This window comes from Gopherus evgoodei, chromosome 23 (assembly GCF_007399415.2).
Source record: "Gopherus evgoodei ecotype Sinaloan lineage chromosome 23, rGopEvg1_v1.p, whole genome shotgun sequence".
NCBI classification, from domain to species: Eukaryota; Metazoa; Chordata; order Testudines; family Testudinidae; genus Gopherus; species Gopherus evgoodei.
The window spans coordinates 3,857,525-3,872,395 of NC_044344.1; the positions used below are offsets into that span (position 1 = coordinate 3,857,525).

At 44.2% G+C, this 14,871-nt stretch overlaps 1 protein-coding gene across 3 annotated transcripts in view; it reads left to right on the forward strand.

Moving 5' to 3' along the window:
* The window catches only part of FBXL20 (F-box and leucine rich repeat protein 20), a 78,689-nt gene that overhangs the window by 41,272 nt on the left and 22,546 nt on the right, over positions 1 to 14,871 (forward strand). For all 3 annotated transcript variants that reach the window (XR_003997635.1, XR_003997636.1, XM_030541725.1), the window contains 4 exons: positions 6,500 to 6,574; positions 10,033 to 10,127; positions 10,746 to 10,814; positions 13,631 to 13,726. Coding sequence is in view for 1 of the 3 variants with exons in the window: in XM_030541725.1 (XP_030397585.1) it covers positions 6,500 to 6,574; positions 10,033 to 10,127; positions 10,746 to 10,814; positions 13,631 to 13,726 (335 nt within the window). In the remaining 2 variants the exon portion in view is untranslated. The remainder of the gene's footprint in view (positions 1 to 6,499; positions 6,575 to 10,032; positions 10,128 to 10,745; positions 10,815 to 13,630; positions 13,727 to 14,871) is intronic.

A 14,871-nucleotide genomic window follows, 5' to 3' on the forward strand; every position in this document is an offset into this window, starting at 1 on the left:
TACCTAGCCGGAGCCTGCTTATCGCAACTGCGGTTTTAGGCGATGGCATCAATCATCTGAGGTCTGAAGGCTTTCCCAACGACCTCAGCTCGTTCTTGTCTCAGTCTCCTGGGTCCATGGTTGCCCGCAAGTTTGTAACCAAACGCGCCAAGCTCCGCCTCCGTCCTCTCCAAGTCCGGCCCACCTCGGCGTACCGCTTGGACAGGGAGCCAATGGTCATGGTAGTCACCGTTCCCTCGAACGCCTTAGGCTCCCTAGAGTGGTGGCTAACTCCCTCCTTGGTGTGGACAGGATGCGGTTTCATCCGCCCCAGCCCTCACTGCCCCTGACGGCGGACGCATCATCTCTCTGCTCGAGTGCTCATGGTCACCTCCGAGCTTAAGGCCTTCGGTCTTCTAGGGAGCTGGCATTCCTCATTAATGCCCCAAGAATGAGAGTAGTCCGCCTGGCATGCCAGGGGTTCCATCGGCAGCTGCGAGGCCGTTGTATCTCGGTGTTTACAGCCAACACAATGGCCAGGTGCTTCATAAGCATTCAGGGGGGACGTAGTCCTCCCCCCTTTTTTTTTTTGTCAGGAGGCCATCCATTTCCGGGTCTTTTGCATGGCCCACTCGATGGAGCTGGCGACGTCCTTTCTCCCAGGCGTTCGGAACGTCTTATCTCTTTGACTCAGCAGGTCTTTCCTGTCTTACGAGTCATCACTCTGCCCCATGTGAGGCGTCCCGCTTTCCGGAAGTGGAAATGGTTCCTCGCACAGACCTGTTCGCTCACCGCGAGTGCAGGAAATGCCAGATGTTCTGCTCCTTCCAAGGTCTCTCCTCGGAATCGACCTTGGTCGCATTCCTGATGCCGTGGAACGGCCAACTGCATTATGCCTTCCCGCTGTTCCCACTGGTTCGTTACGTCCTGCTCAAATTCCGCAGGGGCGGAGCGTGCATCATCATCATGATCACTCCAGAGTGGTCCAGGCAGCACTGACATACCACGTTGCTCGGCCTGTCAGCCCAGACCTCATCACTCAGGGCAATGACAGGCTTCGTCACTTGGACCTGCAGCCTCTTCGCCTCACGTACCTGAGTCGGGGTGACAGGCAGCCTTCCGCCTGGTCAAAGTACCGAGCCAGGTGGAAGCGTTTCCTTTACAGCTGCAGTACGCTCGATCTTGCTCCTGCTGAGGTCTCGATCCCCTCTATTTGGCCTGCCTCTGGCCTTCAGCGGCAGGATCTGGCGGTATCATCGCTGAGGATACTCTCAGCAGCCATCCCTACCTTCCAGCAGGCTAAGATGGACGTTCAGTGTCCCACTATGGGTTCGAGGTCCCTCAAGGGCTTGGAGCGCTTGCACCCTCGGGTGCGCCGCCCAGCCCCGCCCTGGGGCCTCAACCTAGTCTTGGCCAGACGGGTCTCTGAGATCAGAGCTCTTACGAAGGTTCCACAAAGACACGGTGCAGTTATGACCGCACCCGGCTTTCCTCCCTAAGGTGTTTTGGCCTTTTATGTTACCCACAGCTCAACGCAATGGGCATAACCGTTGCACTCCTTGGACATCTGTGGAGTGCTCGCATTAGTTGTGCTGACAGAATCATTTCCTAAGGTGCCCCAGCTCTGCCCCGGTAGCGGGCCAAAGGGAGGGCTTGCTTGTTTTCCTCTCAGAGGATCTCATCTTGGGTGATGGCGGACATCCCCACTTGTTATGATTTGGCTCATATTTCCCCGAGCCACATTACCGTGCATTCTACCAGGGCTCAGGCTTCATCTGCCGCCTTGCTGGCTCATGTTTCTACCCACGAGACCTGTCGCGAAGCTCCATTGGTCCTCGGTCCTTACCTTTGCTTCGCAGTATGCCCTGGTTCAAGAGAGGCTGTAGCCTCTGGCTCGGCAGTTTTATTCTGCCACATTTCACTCCGACCCCACCGCCTTTGTACGGCTTGGGATTCACCTAACTGGAATGGATATGAGCAATCACTCGAAGAAGAAAAGACGGTTACTCACCTTTGTAACTGTTGTTCTTCGAGATGTGTTGCTCATATCCATTCCGCACCCGCCCTCCTTCCCCACTGTCGGAGTAGCCGGCAAGAAGGAACTGAGGAGCGGGTGGGCCGGCAGGAGTATATATGGAGCGCCATGGTGGCGCCACTCTAGGGGGCGACCTGCCGGCCCACTGAGTTGCTAGGGTAAAAGTTTTCCGACGAATGTGCACGCGCGGCGCGTACACCTAACTGGAATGGATATGAGCAACACATCTCGAAGAACAACAGTTACAAAGGTGAGTAACCGTCTTATCTGGTGGCCTAGCATGTATGCAGGGCTGTACAATCTTGATCCAGATCTGGTGGCCTCCTATGGATCTGGGAGCTGGAAAACCTGAATTCAAACAGAGCACAAATCTAGAGTTACCCTACCCGCCCGGGATGGGTGGGGGGAAGCTGTGTTTGGTTTTGGATCCAAATGGGAGGTAGGGCCAGAGCTTGAATCCAGATGCAGCAGTCACACATGAATGACTGGTGAGCACAGTTGCCGAGAAGGGATCTGATTACCTGGGATCTAGCCAGCATGGGGAGCTGACATCTCTTACTGCTGAGTCACTTGTCTAAGAGTTCTGTTCCACTGAGGCCCCAGATCTGCTCAGGTCATTGGACTCTGCTACCACAACACTATAATCTTTGCAGAACTGCTTGCCTGACTGATTCTGTGCCTAACATAGTGGCAAAAGCAAGCAGATCAGTTTGGAGGTCCTCACAAACTAGAAAGGGGAAATGCATTGCAAACTTCTGATCAGGTCTGGAATGCGGGTTCTCTGTTACTGCATAGTATTTTCACATTGTGCTTCGTGTTCAGTCATCTTCAGATGCACTCGCTGGATGCCCTGCTTATCTGGGAGAAGGTTTTCCCCTCCCAATGCTCCATCTATCAGACCCTTACCCTGGAGGTGAGAAGAAGAGGATTGCTCTATTCTTAAACTCTTTTTTACTATGAGGTGTTGTATAAGCCAATTTACTGAGTCCTGGAATTGTCAATTCCCCTTGGTTCTGGGTGGGAACTGCTGAGGCTTTCTTGGGTACTCAGACCATTCCTGAAGGCCAGTTCAGCTGTCCAGGACCAGATTTACAAGAATCTGACAGGCTAAGAACTGATGCCTGGCTCAGAGGCTTCCTTAGGTTGTGAGGGTACTATACCCATCACAGTTCTATTGATTCTGAGATTCACGGCTCCAGAGATTTCTTTGCAACACAGCCTGGATAGGAGGAACAGGATGCAGTGTCACAGGATCCATCTGATGCTCCAGAAAGGATCACCTATTGACTGAGTCACTTTGTAACCCTTGAATGCAAAGGCAAAAAAAGAGAGACTTGTTTCAAAAGGCAGATTGCCAAGAGTCTGCAAATAAGATGCGGTGAACTGTGGGTCCTATTTTAAATTAAGAGCTTTATGTGAGGGACTGTGATATTCCTTGAAGCTGACATCATAATATTTGGTTGCATTCGTGTCTGAGCTCTCATAGGAGAAAATGTTGTTAGAACGTTTCTGGGCTACCTACCTTCAGTTCTAAGCCAGGAAGGAGACTTTTCAGGTCTGCTTCCAGTTCTACCCTGGAGTACGCAGTGCAGTGTCTAGGATTAGGTAGTGTTTTTTTCTAGAACTAGTACAAGGGGCTATCAAACACAGAGGTACCCATCCTTAGCATTACCAAGCTTTCCTTGGAAGAAATAGACCTGGAATCTAATGAAGCAGTTGGCTTAGCACTTTTGGAATTCTCAGTAAACATGGCTTTGATTCCTCTCATCTTGGAAGGAACAGCTGCGTCTAAGGGTAGAGATTTTCATCACCTGCGCTTAGTGGTGCGTGAGATTTGTTTCCTGGCCACCATGGGGCAAGTCTCATTCACCTATCATATAATGTGGACAATAGGACTGTGTTGCATGGGGCAAAGAACTGTCTGGCTGTGCTAATGCTAAGATTCCTGGTGTTCACCTCTGGGTTCCAGAAACAGAACTCTCCTATTTCCAGAAGCGTACTAGTAATACGCGCCCTTTTGTGCCATAGTCACAGATCTATCCCCCTACACATGGCTTTGACTGGAGTACAAGAATACATTTTTAATGAGAGAGGCACCTTATGAATTGGCCCATGCTCTGGCAGCAAGTGTTCTATTAAATGCCTGGCTGTCATGACTACTCTCCGTGAATGGTTGGGTATCCATCTTTCTCTCTCTGTCCTGGGCCTCCTTTACTTACTTCTCTGAATGTATCGTACGTCTTCATATTCAGAAGAACTTGTTGTTGTATCAGGCCACAGCTTATCTATATGTTTCCCAATCCCTTAGAGAAAAGGAACTGACATGCTAGGAGCCAGTCTGTCATGGGCCAAAGGTTGTTCATCTGTTTCACAATTATGACTTCACAGGGCTTCATCTTCCTGGAATTGTCTGTCACTCCTTATCCTGGACACAGGGAGTGTCCTTGGCATGCTGTCACTCTGTCTTCATGGCATCATGTTGCATTACTGATAGTGGAACTATACATGTGTTTAGCACAAACGTTCCCTCATTTACACTTGTTTTGGGAGCGCAAGATTGGTTGCGTCTCCTGCCCTGGCATCCAAAGCTGATGCTTGTGTGGCAGTTCTGCTTTCCTTGTTTACCTACAACTCCACACCCTCCCTTCCTGAGGGTTGTACTGCTTGCTAAACTCCCACAAGTGGAACTATGCAGAGGCCACTTGAAGAAATGAAGGTTGCTTATCTGTAGGCAGAGATCTTCGAGATGAGCCTCTGCATATTTACACTACCTGCCCATCTTTGAGTCCCAGGGTTAGGAATTCCTGAATTAGTGAAACCAGCTAGCTGGGGGGGAGGGGATGGGTAGGAGGTTAGGGCCACTCCCCCTTTCAAATCCTTGGAACCCTGGGGGGAGGGGAGGAAGAGATGTGAGTGGCCCCAATGGACAATGGTTTCCAAAAGGTTCTGGAAGTTTGCCATGCAGGTGCTGTAATCCCACAAATGTGAATATGCAGAGGCTCATCTTGAAATACTCTGGTTACAGGTGAGTAACTTAGCTGGCTGAAAATCATGTATGTTCTAAAAATAGCCTCAGTTGCTGAAGTTTGATTGCTGGTATAAAAATAAACCATAACATCAAAAAAAAAAAAAGCATCTGATTTTTACTTTACAGAGGTAAGGAAATGCTAAGTTAAGGCTCCATCCTTGACCTACCTCTTTGTTGTTGGGCATTTTAGCATGTATGAGGTATAACATCTGATCTAGGGCCTGTTTACTACCTATGTGAATTTGGGACAGGCTCTCTACCTTAGCTCTGAGTATTCTTGTTTTTCATGTTTTAAGTCAGCTCTATAATAATCCCTTTTAGCTTTTTTTTGTGGTTAAATAGCACAAAATTGGTGCCAAGCAAAAATTCTAAATACCGTCCATTGTACACTGATTGGATTTGCTTATAGCGATGCTCCATGTCACTTCAGAAATCCCAGATATAAATATGTGAGACTCTTAGTGACTTGTAACTTTCATGCTGGAGCCCACATGAGCAGATTACCTTTGCCTGTGACTCTTCAGCATTCCTCTTTGCTGCTGTTGCTAATATGAGGAGACTGGTGTTTGTTTTCTTTTTCACATCCCTACCTCACCTGCTGCTTGATGCTACAGTGATGTCATCCTGTGTGTATGACTCTTGGTCGGTTTCTCGGGATTCAGCTGTCACAAATCCAGCATTGTGAAGCGACTGAAGAATTGAGTAGAAGGAGAGGATGGGAAATCAGGGAACTCGGAAAACTGGCGATGGAACACAGCTGTCACTGAGGAAGCAAAAGTGCCAGAAAAAGATATAGTGAGTGGTCTATTGTTTAGAGCAGAGGGACTTGCGGTCAGGTGGTCCGGGCCTGTTCCTGGCTATGCCACTGATTCACTGTGACCTTTGTCAAGTCACCTGTGACCTGATGGGTTTTATAGGTGCTGACTATCTACAGCTTGCACTGCTATCAGTGGAATCTGTGGATGCTCCACAACTCTGAAATCAGCCTGCTGGCCTCTGCCTCTTTCCCCCTCTGTGAAATGTAAAACATGATACTGATCTACCTTGCACGGATATTAAGAGGTTTAATGTTTGTAAAATGCTTTGAGGTCCGTATGTTGCCCCTGTATATGTTCTCCAGTTGGAAAGCTCCTTTCTAAAATACAAAATAAAAAGTCCAGTGTGTGCGGCCCATAAATGGAAATATTTGTGTGCGGATAATCTCAGTAACACCTTGGACTTGCCTGCCTAAGTGTTCAATGATATATGGGGAATTAAGAGGGCACTGTGTCAGTGTGGTAAGTCTTGTCTGAACTGAGGATATTGCTGATCTAAGGGTTTTTCATCAGTTGCAGTAATTATCTGGTGCCTTTTCACTTGAGACACAATGTTGTTTCTAAAAGGAACAAGTTGTAACTAGATTCCCACTGGCATTTTTTTCATATTAATCATGCACTGACTTTTTTCCCCCAATAAAGGCATGGAATGTTCTGGCCCTGGATGGCAGTAACTGGCAGCGAATTGACCTGTTTGATTTCCAGAGGGATATTGAGGTATAATTAAGTGACATACAAATCCATTTTTCTTGTTTAAAAACATAATTACAGTATGGAATAGATTAATACCCCCAGCATAACCCTTTCCACCTTCCCTGGAGATAGAAATCGTTAATTTCAGTTTTCTTAGCTTCAGGGAGCCTTTAAACTCTTGGCAATTCATTCAGCTTTTGAAAATGGACAGAACTATTTAACTGTACCAGGACTGAATAGTATTTGTGTGTGTACATGTACACTTATTTTAAAGAACCAGTTTTTTTGTTTACTTAGAGTTGAAATAACTAGAGTAAATATGTGCTTTTGCTGAAAGATATTGCTGATAAGTGTTGGTCTAGCTTTTTCTCTCCAGCTCAACATAATCAAATATGGCTTTTATCTGGTATACTTGGACTTATACCATTAAGACTGTGAATTTCTCTTAGTCTCTAGTGCCTGTTTTCCTTTGTTGGAAATGGAAACACAAACCAGGAAGATGCCAGAGATTTCCAGTTCTGAGTTAGTTCTAAAAGATGTACCTCTGTGGGAATGCTTTCTTGTAACTTTGGATCAATCTGTTAGAAGTGAACTGTGGCGTCCATGTAGGTTATGATAACTTTTTGTGCCTCGTGTAATCATACTGTTCTGAAAACTGAAGTCCCTATATTCTTCCTGGCTGAATTTTCAAGAACAAACTAAACTAAAATCCTTATCAGATTGTTGCATTCTCATTTAAAAAAATATTTTTTGGAGATAGGGAGAGGAGAGCAGCATTGTAGCTTCACACAAACTGAAAAGCATAAGCCGAGAATGGCTTGTTTGATGTCCTGGTGGAAGCTGCAAGTTACTGAGCCTTTGTGGACAGAAGCGTTAATGTATTCTCTCTGCCAGACGTGTCTAAGCATCTTATGTAGACATAAAGGAACCAGCCTCTGATGTGGCAAATTGTGTACCCAAAAAGTCTGGCAGGTGCCCAGAGTGTTTTGAAGGAGGAAAGCAAATGTTGTCCTGCTCTCTACTGCAAGTGTTTCTTCAGACACACATCACTTGATTAAGGGAGAAAGTAAAACTAGTAAGAGCCTTCCTAAAGTTCTCTGCTGGGATAAGACTTCACTTTCACACAGGTGCAGGGAGATGACTGGAGTTCCCTGATCCAAGGTAGGAGCAGGAAATGAGGAAAGAACTTCTCAGCCGTGGTGCTTTGTAAGAAGGAGAGAGTAATGCTGTGAATTTAAACTAGGCTTTTCTCTCCCTTTAACATGGCTTTAAAGTCTCTCCGTTCTCTTACTCATCTGTGTGCTAAATATGTATTTGTGCACTAGCATTGGCTTATATTTTAATACAAGCTGCTCCAAAATGCTACTGTTCCTTAACCTAAAAGGACATTCTCAGGCTAAGTCCTAAATGTTGTGTAACCCCTTTGGGGTTTAGAGAGCATGATCCCTTTAAATCATTTTCGGGGGGGAGGGAGAGTGAGAAAAAAGGAGGGAAACTCCAGGGTGTGCAATGTAGGTGTGTGCATGCGTGTGCTGCAAAGTCCCTGTATGGGTCACCAAGTGTAACTTTAGTGCCCTCGTGGTCAATATGGAGTCTGCTCTGCAGGCAGCTCTGGTGAAGAGAGAGCACGTGCAGAAATGCAGCAGAAAAAATGCCTTCCATCCCAGGGGCACCTGTTCCAAACCCTCCAGAGTAAACACACTCATCCACAGGAAAAGTACAATGGATATAAGAAAGGGGAAATATTTATTTACAGAGGGATGAGAGGAGGAAAACAACAAGGGGAAATATAGGGAGGGGCAGCAGAACAGGGCTGCATCCAAGCCAAGGCCCCACGGGTAGCACAGAGAGTTCAGGAGTCCTGAGCAAAGTTCCAGTCCAGTGGTGAGTCTTGGGTGCTCCTGGTCGTCTTCAGTGCCAGTGAACTTTCCCCCAACAAACACCTCCGGTGCCTTCTCCTGCCGCTCTCTGCAAAGACACACAGAGCGACCACCTCCACACTTCACTATTTAGCAACCTACCTTCCTTGTTTCCAATGCAGAATCACAAGCCCCAATACTCACAGCCCCATAAAGCTCTGGGCGGGCATGATCCTGGGTCCAGCTCCAGCCTGTCCTCCCTGGCACAGTGCTGCTCCTGTCCTGGGGTGTCCCTGATCAGCTGCCCCATCCTTCAGTTCCCAGGATTCAGACAGGTTCTCTGCTGCTTTCCTTTGTAAGGGCCTGCGGGCTGCCCCCTCTCTCTCCCTTGACGCTCCAAAGCCACCCCTACCTTGAAGTTTCCCTCCTTTTTTCTCACTCTCCCCCTCCCCACTAGGAAAAAAATGTAAAGTGGCCATGCTCTCTAAACCCAAAGGGGTTACAGTTATATGCTTAAAGGAAGATAAACGTGCAGCTTTTAAGCGTTTTCTTTAAAATATATTTGAATCCTCTGCGATCCCAAACATATTCATAGCTGTGGTGAGGCCACTGAGGGCCTATACAAACATATGTGTGGTTTAAAGTTCTGTTACCTTCCTTTTCTAAAATGCCGCATGGAATTTATCTTCCTTTATCCCTTTTAGCCATTGCAACACTTTGGCAGCACATCCTAGCTGCAGTTGGCATTTGAAAAGTAGTAGTATTTCAGAGTAGATTTTAAGGAAGGTAAATGAGGGGGCCTCAGCACATTGATAGCCCTTTTAGATCATGCTACTAATACCTTGCAGCTACCCTAATGTTCACACACATTTGTAGTTTGGGAAGGAGGGATTAAATATTTCTTAATACAAACTCTTAGTAGCTAACACTTGAAAGTGATTGATGTTTTCATTCTCCAATGATTAGAGGAGGAGAATTAACTACTACTGGACACTGAAACTTGTGTGTGCTGATAGAGTTGTATAGTCTTTCTCTCCTCTCCTTTGTCTCTTTACCATTTCATCATCCAAAGTTGTGGAAAATTCAAACTTGTCCTGGGGAGATACTCTGTCATGTAGAATACAACATTAAACTCCATTTCTCCAGATGTCTTTGAGAGGAAAGTTGAAATGCTTCCTCCACGAGATAAGAGAAGTCCCCTACACTATTCATCTCCACTCTGTCCCCCAAAACAAAAATCTTTACATCTTTTACGACAACATATGCCTATTTGAAATCCTTGTCACGTGGTATTTCTGTGATTTGTTGTATTTTTTCAGTAATTATACTTCAGCCATCTCTTGGGCAGCCTCTTGCACTGCCACTAGCTCTGACTGTGGAGGATTTTTCTACTGCTTATCCTCAGCTTTCTTCCTTGGGTTTTGGGTAATTGTTCCTTGTCCATTTTTAGAAGTTGAATCGGTCTCCTTTAGTTTTATATTGGTATGATGGTAATAGTGTTTGTTCAGTGCCCTTATGCCTGGAATAATATACAAACTACAAAGTTTTGAATTTAACTTTAATGAAGAGATTGTGGAAACTAAAAAGTGATATCAGTAGAATTCTTTTCCTGTCTTTTTACAGGGTCGAGTAGTGGAGAATATTTCTAAAAGATGTGGGGGTTTCTTGCGAAAGCTAAGCCTGCGTGGGTGTCTAGGAGTGGGAGACAACGCGTTAAGGTAGTGGTATGGCTTATTCTTCTCTTAACTATGAAGCAAAGAATGGTTCTCCTTCCCCATCCATAGAGGGATGGAATGATGTATATCCACTCATCAACATGCTAGAGTGAAACTAATAACAATATACATCCAAAAATAATCGCTTAAGTAAATGATGAACAATATGCATATCCTTCTTTTGTGTGTGTGTGTGTGTGTGTGTGTGTGTGTGTGTGTGTGTGTGTGTGTTTGTTTGAAATATGAGTCATTCTCCCTAGCCCTTCTTAAAAAATAGCAGTATAGAGTCAACCTGATGGGGGAATTGGCACTGGAAACTCCCATGCTCCTGGGCTGAGAGAACTCCAAAGACAAGATATGGGTAACAGCTCATTGTTGCTCTGGATTGCCCTTTAAGCCTAGTATTCAGCAGCCTATTTGATTCTATGTGCTTGAGAGATGCACCCATGTAAAAGGCTGGTGGGGAGGATCAGCAGTTTGCCCAAGATAAACAGTGCCTGGTTTTGGTTTTTGTTTAATTATTTCTATAGTATTGAGGGTAAAGCATCTGTTTCAAAACCTCTAGAAATGCATTGTCTGAAAAGTAGTGTTTTATCTTTTTTTTTTTTTCTCCCAATGAAGGATATTCGCACAAAACTGCAGAAATATTGAAGTATTGAACCTCAATGGCTGCACCAAGATCACAGATACGTAAGTAACGTGTTTATTAGGGGGAATGTTGGAATATTAACCCTTGTAATTATTAATATACATGAATTCTGTCTCAACTGAATGGAAGGTTCCAGATTCTCCTCCATTGTCCCACCCCATGATCTTACTACCGTTTGTTTTCTAAATGTGGTATGAGTAAGTGATCTACCTCCAGATGGAATGATTTGTTATGCTCTGATGATAATTTGAAGACATCAGGAAACCTCTTATGATGCGTTGCTCACTCGTTATTTCAAGGCAGATGATCATACCAGGTTGTTGATATTAAGGGGAAAATATACTGAGGAAATAATTCTTTTTAGACTAGTCTGACTCATGTTTTCAGATGCAGAAAAGGCTGCTAAAGTGTCCACTTCAGAACAGTAAGGCTCACTCTAATGGAACAAAACAGTGATGTTGTTCTTATCCTCCCAAGTCAGAATTTATGGAGACTGCAATTTCTCTGCACATGGAGCGGCTACAGTTGCTTAGTTTATGGTGCTTGTGCTCATCTGCCACCTCTTGTATACTTCAAACAGTTCTGATTCTCCTTTGAGTGATTCTGTCCATTAAATTCCAATGTCCACAGTGTTTTTTCCCTTTTTCATGCCAGTGGTGGGGGGTGGCTTCACTCTGAGGCTTTGCAGTCTTATTCTCATTTCTGTGATGAAAGGAGATGGTCTCAGAGGGAATCTGAGTATGGAGAGACTGCCTGTCTTGGTGGAAAGGGGTCTCTCTGTTTGAAGCCTTTGCTGAGAGGGAGAGCTTCAGAAGAGAGGGGGGAAAAGGAAGTTCCCCACAAAACCTTATCTACGTTAGCCCTGATCAGGGAAAAGATAGGGGGTGTTTGTCTTTGCAAAGAAACCTTCCTAAAAGAGTTGGCAAGAGTCAACCCGCCTGTACTTTAAACTCTAGCTTTCTTTAACAAATGCTATGAGTATGGATGGATGTAATTTGGTTAATATTTTATTATCCGAGGACCGCAGATGTCATCAGTAAAATATGTGTCAGTTGTGGTGACGCACGTCAAGCCGTACTTCCACATTGCCGAGCACAGACCGTTAAGAGCTGGGGGAGTTCTTCTGCTTTTCCATCCACTCCACATAGATTTGAGATTTTTTCCTATGGACAGCTGGTCAGCTATGCTTTAGGTTACACCTGGATTGCCTTGAAATAGGCGTGTATCAAAGTTTTATCTAGTTTCTCTGCCACTTTGCCATCTTCCTGCTCAAGTGCTATTTGTAACTCTTTAAAATAACATCACTTGCAAAACTGTAAGATCTCTGTTTCCTACAGTAGCAGTACCTGAGGGACTAATGGAAGAACCATGTTGCATGTGTTCTCTTTCTATACTGATTACCTATAGATTCTGCATCTGAAAGTATAGATCGGTCTCAAAATGAAAGTGTGATGGCCTAAAATACTCTTCTTAGAAGAATAGTGGTGAAATCCACTAAATCAGTTTGCATCCTTGGACAAATAAGATCTGCCAACTGAAGGAACCCTTAAAAAGAATCTTTTTTTATATATATTTTTCTGATGCAAATAGCAACTATTGTTAAGAAATAGCTTCACTTCATGTTGTCGAATTTTTGTTGTGTTAACTTCTAAGCATCAGTGTTACAATAGCTCTTAAAAACAACTCATACTTTTGGGGGCAGACAATGCAGCCTAGTCATTGTTCATGTATCTTGTGGCCTTCCACTGGAGATAACGCATCCTGCAAAGACTAACAGTAGCCAGCAAAGATGTGTAGGGATGAGTTATTTATTAGCAGGTGGAAGTACTCCTTTTTGCATTGCTAGTATTTTGATAAGCTTAATATAGGCCTGTGAGTCAAAAGCATAGCTCGTCTTTATTTTCCAGGCCAGAATACTCAGCACCTTGTGAGATCAGACTCCCTGCCTTTGCAGTTCTTCCTGATAGCAGAGTCGGTGATGGCATCTGAGTTTCTCAGCTGGCCTTCAGACTGGCCTCAGTACTAAAATTTTTTTTTTAAGGGGTATCGCTGGCTGTCACTCGCAGTATATTTCAGGCACTTGTGGGTCTTTCTACACTGTACTAATTGAATAATTATTTTGAAGGCTTTGATAAAAGAAGCAGCCGGTTTCCTCAGTACATAGCTGCCTACAGTTGGCACTTGCTTCCCAAAATCATATTTTGTTGCTATTCCCTCAGAAATGAATCCTTAGGCAGGTGAAATCACTGCCATTGTTGTTGGGGAGTTTGAAGTCACAGCTAAACAGCAAGCCCCTGAAATGTGCTCCATCTACTGCCAGCACCCAGCTCCTGTTTCTGGTGTGCAATATGTGCCATTAGTCATGTGATGCTTGGTACTTTCCCTTGTTCATTTTTGGAAGTTTCTCAGTACTATCAAAACAATCTTGAGCAGAAAGCTGGGAAAATAGGGTAGAGGGTACAGATGTAAGAGTTATTTTGGTCCTTTTGATAGCAGATGTAAGAAATGCCCTATAGAACAGTCTTCAGCATTGGGTTTTGAGCAAACGAATCCCTCAACGAAAGCTGAATGATTCAAAATGTGAAGAAAATCGCTGTCTTCTTCACAACATAGACTGCTTAGAAAGAACATTTCCTCTATCCTCTCTCCCACCAGCCGACCTCCAATACCTGCCCATGTTGTATTCGCCATCCTTTTATTTTTTTAAGTGGTGACTTGTGTAAATATACTTGTGAGCATAGTGTTATGGAAGAATGTACATGATCATTTCTGTGTATGTCTTTGATGGATAAATGTACTGTCTGAAGTATTTTTTTTCTAATATAATATATATATATAAAAAATATTTCTCTTTCAGGACATGTACCAGTCTTAGTAAGTTCTGCTCTAAACTGAGGCACCTTGACTTGGCTTCCTGCACTTCCATAACCAACCTGTCTCTAAAAGCACTGAGGTAGGAACTGACAGCATTGAGATCCTGTGCACCAGTTTAATTCTAAATAGCTTGCTCCACCATGTCCCCTATTCTCTGAACTCCCCTGATGGAGTTTTCAACAAGTGACTAGGTTACTAGGATTGCAGTCCAAACCTAAGACATGAATGCTGAGCTCTGCTGGGTAATGCCTGCCTCCTGCTCTGCAAAAGAGATAGGAACTAAATAGAAGGTGCCTTGTCCTGATAATGATTAGCAGCAGTAGCATAATTGGATTGCACTGAGGTTTCTATTTTTATTATTTTTTGAGCAGGGGGCAGAGGGTTTTTTTTTAGTTTTTAATTAACATGCCTTGTAAATACCTATTTGTTAATAGTTGACTTTTGAATTACACAACTCCCATTGCATAGATAGCAAGTGTCCTGTAGTTGCAAAATAAAGACTGGCGCATGACTACTTGTCTTAAACTGATTAGGTGACATGGTAACTACTTAACCCTACTAAATGTATTTGCCAAGTAATCTAGAAATGGAAGGGAATGGTGACAAGAGTTTGGGACAGAAGAAACGAGGCAAAAGAGAACCCTGAAGGTAAAGATAGGGAGTGAAGCCTAAACTATTAAAAAAACAAAAACAAAGTGAGTAAAGTAGGTTTTAAATAATGATAAATTCGTATATCTAAAAAGGATAAAAATATAGACTAATTTGAAGGAAAACGAAATAGTGAATAGGCTGCATTGAGAGATCAAAGGAATCAGAGTACAGAAAATGGAGAGAGGCTTATTTTTGTAGCTAGCTTTCAGAAAATTGAGCCTGTGGGTTTTTTTTGTTTTTTTTTTTTTTTTGTTTTTTTTTTTTTTTTTTTTTTGGTTTTTTTTAAGGGCTTCAACCTGGCCTCCAATTTTATAGGGTTAGTTTTGTGCCTGCAATTATTTGCAATCACAGTTGATAGTATTTACATATCTGTCCACCTGACTGCAAATCAAATGTATACATTCTCTTTGTGCCAGCAGCTGTTTTCAAGCACAGATGTGTGTCTGGAAAATCAGAGGCTATGTTTCAAAAATGAAGCCCTTTGAATCTGATTTAATGTTGGTTTGGCTGTATCTAGGCCTCTCAGCCAATAACACTGTGGATGCACCCAGTCTCTCGACAAGGGGGTGGGAC